The sequence below is a fragment of the Setaria italica genome, unplaced genomic scaffold (genome assembly GCF_000263155.2).
Source record: "Setaria italica strain Yugu1 unplaced genomic scaffold, Setaria_italica_v2.0 scaffold_119, whole genome shotgun sequence".
Classification (NCBI taxonomy): domain Eukaryota; kingdom Viridiplantae; phylum Streptophyta; class Magnoliopsida; order Poales; family Poaceae; genus Setaria; species Setaria italica.
This window is the reverse complement of record NW_014576812.1, coordinates 1689-9771: the sequence shown is the minus strand read 5'-3', so window position 1 is coordinate 9771 and position 8083 is coordinate 1689. Positions and strand designations below refer to the sequence as shown.

The window sequence follows — 8083 nt, the reverse complement described above, 5'->3', positions numbered from 1 at the left end:
AGCTAACAGAATAGGTCAACAACACCTGACAGGATTCTATATATCACAAGTTCAAAAAAATTCACTAAGTCGAGCATGACACAATTATCCAACAGTAAGTCAACATTGCAGACGCCAGCAGGCCACCGTACTACGATCAGAGAAGCACATGATGCACTTAACAGCTTCGATTGTACCAACTTTCAAAAGAACAACATCACTTTGAAGGGAAGAGCCAGGCTGCACCTGCGCCCCCCAGGTAGTCTCTCTACAGGATCATGGGAAGAGGGGAGAAGGGCTTGCGGTGATATGCCATGCCACTGATGTCAGAACTTGAGCTGCTCTTCAGATCCTCCCCACAGCGGTGAAAGTCCTTGTAGTCATCCAAGAACCAGACACGATTGCCTGTCGAGTCACACTGAGGCATGCAAACAGGCCTGGAACATGGCCCTAAAAACAGCGCCTGATCATCCCCTAGGGTCGTCACCTTGGCCCACCGTGACTGCGCGAAGTCAGCCACGAATACTGCAACATCAGGCTCACACGGTCCAGCAAAAGTGTATCTGTCCTTTGCCGTTAACATGACTATGGAAAATGCTTCTGCGTACCAACAGCAATGAGCCACCCGATTCAACCAGGTAGAGCATCCTCTTGAATATCAAGGGATCATTAAATTTGTTCGAGAAGAGATCAACAAAATAGTTAACCTTGATGACCTGCCCAATCCGAGAAACCTGTGGGTCGCCGGTGTTGTCATCCAGACTGATGTCCAAAGCTAAGAGGTCCTCGCCATAATCAAGAGCATAGAGCTTTCCCTGGTAGAATGCCATGTCAGTAATCCGCAAAGATAGGTCCCATGCTACTGACCGCAAGGACGCCCCTGGACGGCACACTGCGATCCGATTGCTACTACCTGCGCGGAACAGTGCAGCAATTAGGTCAGATGAGCACACGATTAGTTTGTGTAAGCGCTGACAGTTAGATTGGCGTCCGGTTCTTCAGGGTAGTGCATGTAGATTCAGTCTTCTCCGCTAATTGCTGCCCGCTTGTAACTAACTGCATCGCTTTGCACGCTCGGCTAATTGCCAGGTGCTCAGCTCGTGTATAAAACTCCTGTAACACCGATCAATGGAGGTCGCCGATCGTATCTCCACTTCTCTCATGGTATCAGCTTAACTGCGATCCGAAACTTCCGCTGCCTCTCTTTCTTCCCTTCCATGGCGCACAGCTCCTCTTCTTCCACCTCCAGCAGTGACCACGCCATGAACCATGACCTCAACCCCTTTGGCGTTGCTCCCCCTGTTCCCGTCGCCGTCTCCACCGTGCAACTCATCAACATTCGTTCCCATGTGCCCGACACTCTCGACCTGCAGGACTCCAACTACTACTCCTGGAGCTCCATGTTCGAGCTCACTTTCTCCAAGTTCAGCATCCTCGACCATGTTGATGGCTCTGTCGACGCGTGCCTTCGTCTTCACGACGTCGAGTGGACACAGATCGACCACTGTATTGTCTCCTGGATCTACCTCACCGTGTCCAAGACCATTCGTGACATGGTGTTCCAGCGCCGCACCACGGCGCACTCCCTCTGGCTCAACGTGTGTGGCCTCTTCCTCAACAACGCCAGCCAGCGCGCCGTCTACGCGCTTCAGGACTTCCACAACCTTCACTAGGGCGAGCTCTCCGTCGGTGATTTCTGCTGCGGCCTCAAGCGCCTCGCCGACACCCTCAGCGACGTCGGCCACCTCGTCATCAACACCATGCGGGGCCTTAGCTCCAAGTTCAATAATGCGCTGGGAGTCATCGGCGCCATGACTCCATTGCCGTCGTTCCTATGGGTACATTCTTACCTTTTGCAGGAGGAGACATGCATCGATCGCACTCACAAGCAGGAGGCGGCCAATGCACTGCTCGCCACCGCCTCAACTTCTGTCGGACGCTCTCTCGTCGCCACGGGGTCCAGCGCCAGCGCACCCCCCAAGCCGTCCGCGTCGTCCCCGGCCTTTCTCCATCCAAGGCCGGCAACGACCACAAGAAAAAGCGCAAACAATCCGACGACAAGCCGCGCCTCAACAACACCTCCTCGCCGTCGAACCAGGCGACCACGCCGCCCGCGTCGTGGGCCATGGCGCAGAACCCCTGGACCGGCGTCGTCCAAGCCTGGCCTCTGCCGCCAGCGGGCTGGCGCCCCCAGAACACCGGCGTCCTGGGCGCCCGTCCGGGTGCACCTTCTCAAGCCATGTTGACGCAAGCACCCGGAGCAGCTTCTCCTATGGCCTTTGGCACGCCGCCCAACCTCTACACCGCGCTCCACGGCCAGCCGTCGTCCACCGCTGTCTACTCCGGCAGTGGCGACTAGTTCTTCGACACCGGCGCATCTGCACACATGGCTTCTCACCCCAGTGTTGCCTCGTGCACTTCTCTCCCTCCTGACTACGCCCATGTGATTGTCGGCAATGGCGCCCCACTGGCCGCCACCCACACAAGCGATGTCATGTTCCCCACTTCCTCCGTTCCTCTTCAGCTCAAAAATATTCTTGTATGCCCTTCTCTGATCAAGAATCTCGTTTCTGTTCGTGCCCTAACTCGAGATAATCCTATCACTGTGGAATTTGATGCACTTGGCTTCTCCATAAAGGATCTTCGAACGAAGACGGTGCTCCTCCGCAGTGACTCCACTGGCGAACTCTACCCACTGCGCACCAGCTCCGGAACTCCTCCACACTGCCTCCTCGCCACTGCATCTTCCAAGCTATGGCATGCTCGCCTCGGACACCTCTGCGATGACTCCCTGTCTCAGTTAGCTCGTTCCTCTAATTTTTTGTGCACTCGTTCGGATGATCACTCTTGCCATGCCTGTCACCTTGGCAAACATGTACATCTTCCGTTCTCCCGTTCGAATAAAGTCGCTCGCAGGTCAGTTGAACTTCTTCATTGTGATGTATGGCGCGCGCCCCGGCCACGGGCAGCCCCGTCGACGTCTGCGAGAACACCATCGGCACCGCTGCCAGCTCACCGCCACCTGCTTCGACAGCATTCCCACGGCTCCATGGGGCGGCCACGGATGTGGCGGCGACACGGCAGGCTTCCCCGACGAACGCTACGCCGACGGCTACAACACCGGCTCCTTCATCGCCGGCGGTGCCTTCTCCGACCCGCACTCTGTCGGCGCCATCGCCGCCGGTGCCTTCACTAACACCCACTCCATCAGCGCCATCGTCATCTCCGCCCGTGACGCCCTCGTTCGACAGCTCCCCCACCACGCCCTCTGCGACATCGTTCGCCGCTGCCAACGCCGCTCCGTTGGCACCTGCACCACTTCGTTCACAGGGCTTACCGAATGCTGTCTCAGGGCACCCAATGGTGACTCGCGCTCGGGCTGGCATTACAAAGCCAAACCTGTGCTACGCCACTGTCACGGTGGTGGCTGATCCCGGCAATGTGCCCCGTTCAGTGCATGCTACCCTGAAGGATAACGCCTGGCGCGCGGCGATGCAAGAGGAGTACGACGCCTTGCTGCGGAACCGCACCTGGCGTCTCGTTCCTCGGCCACGGGGCGCTTATATCATCACCGGCAAGTGGATCTTCAAGAACAAGTGCAATCCCGACGGCACTCTTGAGCGGCACAAGGCCCGCTGGGTCGTGCGTGGCTTCCATCAGCGACCTGGAGTGGATTTTGATCAGACGTTCTCGCTGGTCGTCAAGCCGGCGACCATTCGCACTGTCCTCACACTGGCAGCTTCCAATGGATGGCCGGTGCACCAGCTGGATGTCAAGAGCGCTTTCTTGCATGGCGAGCTCCGGGAACGAGTCTATTGCCAGCAACCAACGAGCTTCGTCAACAGCTCCTGTCCGGATCATGTTTGCCTTTTGGACAAGTCTCTGTATTGCCTGCGACAGGCTCCGAGAGCGTGGTACCAGCGGTTCGCCGCGCACCTCTTCTCTCTCGGCTTTGTTGCAACCAGGTCTGACACTTCCTTATTTGTTCTCCGGCGAGGCACTGCCACTGCGTGGTTGCTCCTCTGCGTCGACGACATTGTGCTCACCGCCTCCATGACGACACTGCTGCAGCATATCATCAGCGAGTTGCACGACGCCTTCGCCATGAAGGATCTTGGACCTCTCCATTACTTCCTCGAGATTTAGGTACATCTCACGTCCAGTGGCTTCTTTCTCCATCAACAACAGTACGCAGAAGATGTTCTCGAGCGCGCCGGAATGAGCAACTGTAAGCCGGTGGCCACGCCAGTTGACACGAAGTCGAAGCTCTCGTCCTCGGCAGGCGCCCCACTGGAGGACAAAATGTTTTACCATAGCATTGCTGGAGCTCTTCAGTATTTGACACTGACAAGGCCGGATCTCGCATACGCTGTCTAACAAGCCTGCTTAGATATGCATGATCCTCGCGAAGAACATTGGCTGCTGCTCAAACGAAGTCTACGCTATGTGCGCGGTACGCCATGCCATGGTGTTCATCTGCACGCCTCGCCGTCGAGAACTCTGACAGCCTACACGGACACCGACTGGGCTAGGTGTCCAGACACTCGGCGTTCTACGTCCGGGTTCTGCATCTACCTCGGTGATGCACTCGTCTCGTGGTCCTCCAAAAGGCAAGCTGTTGTTTTGCGATCATCTGCCGAGGCGGAGTACCGCGGGGTAGCTAATGCTGCTGCTGGCTGCGTAACCTACTGCACAAGCTTCACGTCGACATGCACAAGGCAAGTGTCATTTTTTGCGACAATGTCTCTGTTGTTTATCTCTCGGATAACCCAGTTCACCACAAAAGAACCAAGCATGTGGAGCTCGACATTCATTTTGTGCGTGAACGGACAGCTCTGGGACAACTCCGGGTGTTACATGTGCCAACGCAACATCAATTTGCGGATATTATGACTAAAGGTCTGCCAACTGCTCTTTTTGAAGAATTCAGATCCAGCCTTTGCATCGAGTCTGCAGATGCATTGGCTGAGGGGGGGTGTAAGCGCTGACAGTTAGATTGGCGTCCGGTTCTTCAGGGTAGTGCATGTAGATTCAGTCTTCTCCGCTAATTGCTGCCCGCTTGTAACTAACTGCATCGCTTTGCACGCTCGGCCAATTGCCAGGTGCTCAGCTCGTGTATAAAACTCCTGTAACACCGATCAATGGAGGTCGTCGATCCTATCTCCACTTCTCTCAGTTTGATCACTTCAAAGTGATACCCTGACACCGATGGCGCATCAGACTTGTAGGTGACGCTAGACTGTGCAGGAAGGGTCATGGTTGGTAACACCAGAAAAGGGGTCCACCAAGAGCAAGCGGTAGAACTGACGGTACACCAGCCAGTTACCAGAAGTCACTGTCTTCTGGCGAGTACGTGGGGAAGCCATCGTCACAGCCAGGGAAGCGGAGGCGGAGCGGCTCACCTGAGGGCATGCTGTAGAACGTCCTGCCGTTCTTGAGAGCGAGCAGCGGCAGAGGAGGGGGCAACCGGACCTGCCGCGCGGTGGAGCGCCACTGGGGGCACACGGCGGCGAAGCGGAAGCGATCGACGTGGGAGGGCAGCTGGCGGCCGAGCACGAGGCCCGCGAGCTCCGGCGGGAGGTTCTTCCACGAGCGCGGTGGCCCAGCCATGGGCCGATCTCGGATCCTGGAACCAAGAGAAGGACGAACGCGGACGCGTGTCAGTGAGGCAATACGTCGAACAGCTCGCGCGCGCGACGGGGTACGGGCGGCGGGAGCTAGCTATGGCCGGGGAAGTTGAGCGGCACAGAAGGCGTAAGTGGAGAAGGAGGCCGGAGGTGTAAGGAGAGGGTAGTACCAGACACGGACGGGAGCGGGGAAGCTGCGGATTCCGGTGACCCGGCGGCGTGCTCCTGCTCCGGGCGCTGCGGTAGTGGTGTGCGTGCGCGTCAGGTGAGGGAAGGGAATAGCAGTGGCAGGCCGAAAAATATGTGGACTCCTCGGCTCACCGCGTCACATATGGGCCGAGCCCAATAAGAAATCTAGACCGTTTCTTGTGTTCTTTTCTTTCTCTCTGCACAAAAACCACTGTTTTTTTGGGAAAAAAAAACTACGAATCGGTTTCGCAAACCTACAATTGTAATTAGTTTCATAAGAATTCGTCCAGTTTATGTAGGATCCATTTGCAAAAAAAATGTAGGATCATGGAAAAGATTTTAGCTTTTCAAATGGGCTATACAAAAAAAAACATAGAATTTTTAAAACTAATGGATATGAGGGGACATATGATCGAAGTGTCATAAAATGTTGGATTCGACAAGAATTAAAATACAATTGTGTCTAGAACTCTACATTGTTAATCAGAGGGGTAAGGCGACAACCACAAAAGAGAAAGGAGACAACTTTTGAAACGAAAAAGGTTTCAAGAAAAGCGACAACTCGCCTTTCAACTTCTGAAAATAACTTCAAGAAGAGCAAACAGAGCTCTCCATTTCACGAGTTCACAGATATAGACTACAGTTCAGATAATGAAATGGTGAAGGCCCTCAGAAGCCAACAACCTTCACCAGTATCTATGATATTTAAAATTAGCAAAGATCCTCCCTTGAGTTCCCCAAGCACCAATTGTCATTCGTCATGCCGATACTGGAATTCTGCTGGCCCTGTGACTTCCTTCATGCTCACGAACTCTGGTATGCAGCTAACGAGAAGACAATCTGGAGTATGGAAGTCCGGGAGTGGAATTGCTGCAAGGCAGTGCAGCTTCTGACAGTCATAAGGCCTGCCGATCAAAGTTAGGAAAGTCAATCTTCGTATCATTTTAAACGATATAAATGTACATTATCTTCGTATCATGCTCACGAGAGGATATAACAGTATGACGGATGTACATTATTGGTGGATGATCCAAGAGGGGAACAATGAACGGAGTCCCCACAGCAAAAACCTGCTGTTGCTCAAATTCTATCTAGGTCCCAAAAAACAAACATTACCTTAGCAGCAGGTAGTCTTTCGATCACATTATCCATTGCCGGGTGCCCATAATAACAATAACCTTTCTGATGTGGCTAATGTCCATACGATCGTCCTTGCATTCATCTGGTCCTCCCTTCCGCCAAAGCCTCTCTACGAGCTCATCTGATGCATCCTTCAGCCCTAACTCCACAAGGTTTTTAAGGTGTTCAATATCTTGAGGAAGAAACTTCAGCATAGGACAGTGACCAAAGTAGAGCTGAGCAAGGTTTGACATTGCACCCTGTTCTATTTGAACTTGATTGAGCTGTGGTGCGTGCCATATTAATAGACGCTGAAGTCTTGGGAAACACCCTGCAGTGAAGTGCAGCTTCTTCCCATCAAAAGCCTTGATAAGGTCAAGGTGACATAAACCACGTAGCACCAACAAACTGGGAAACGACTCCTCATCAATTCTGCAGAATTCCATCTGCAACCTTGTGAGACTACTGAGGTGAGACCAAGATGACAGAACCTTATGTATTGATTTTTTCTCCAGCTGTCCTTGTAAAACAAGCTTAGAAACGGTTGGAGGTAAACAAACTCCCTCTAGCTGCAGCACTTCCTCCTCCCCTAGAGTTGTAATTTCTAGATGAACAAGATGACTCATTTTGTTGACAGCATCTCTTAAGTTACCAGAGTGTTCACTTCTCACATTGCAGACACTGAATGTTCTTAGCTCTGTCAAATCTCCAACCTCACGCAGAATTTCTGGACTTGCCTCCACACATTGCAAAGCTTGCAGTGATGTCAAGTGCCTTATGCCACTAGGCACCTTTACACCAATGATAGGGCGAATATCTCCTTCTCCTTGATAAACGTTACATGCATAAATGTATCTCAACTTCTGAAGTTTTACAATGTTATTTGGCAAATACAACAACTGAGCATTAAAAGCATCCAACACTTCCAAGTTTTGCAACCTTCCTATTGTTTCAGGTAGGCTTTCAATAGCAGTATATCTAAGGCCCAAATACCGCAGATTAAACAAGTTGAATACCTCAGTAGGCAACATCTTGATACAAGCACCTTTCAGATCCAACGTTGACAACAAATACGAAGATGTTAGGATGGGCCTCAGCAAATCAATATTGATATACCTCTCAAAAACATGAAGTGAACGGATATGTGATGCATTTGATGGACTAATTCG

General features: G+C 52.8%; 1 protein-coding gene and 1 pseudogene across 1 annotated transcript; both read right to left on the bottom strand.

Annotated features, from left to right (window-relative positions):
• Positions 1 to 10: 10 nt before the first annotated feature.
• On the bottom strand, positions 11 to 5935 carry LOC101759752. The gene is made up of 3 exons (XM_004987340.3): positions 5777 to 5935; positions 5382 to 5605; positions 11 to 892 (listed from the first exon to the last, which is right to left on the bottom strand). Exons 2-3 carry the CDS (start codon positions 5587 to 5589, stop codon positions 519 to 521), a joined length of 582 nt encoding a protein of 193 aa, XP_004987397.1. The 5' UTR covers positions 5590 to 5605; positions 5777 to 5935; the 3' UTR covers positions 11 to 518.
• A 269-nt stretch (positions 5936 to 6204) lies between these two features.
• Positions 6205 to 8083, bottom strand: part of LOC101759349 — a 3561-nt pseudogene continuing 1682 nt past the window's right edge.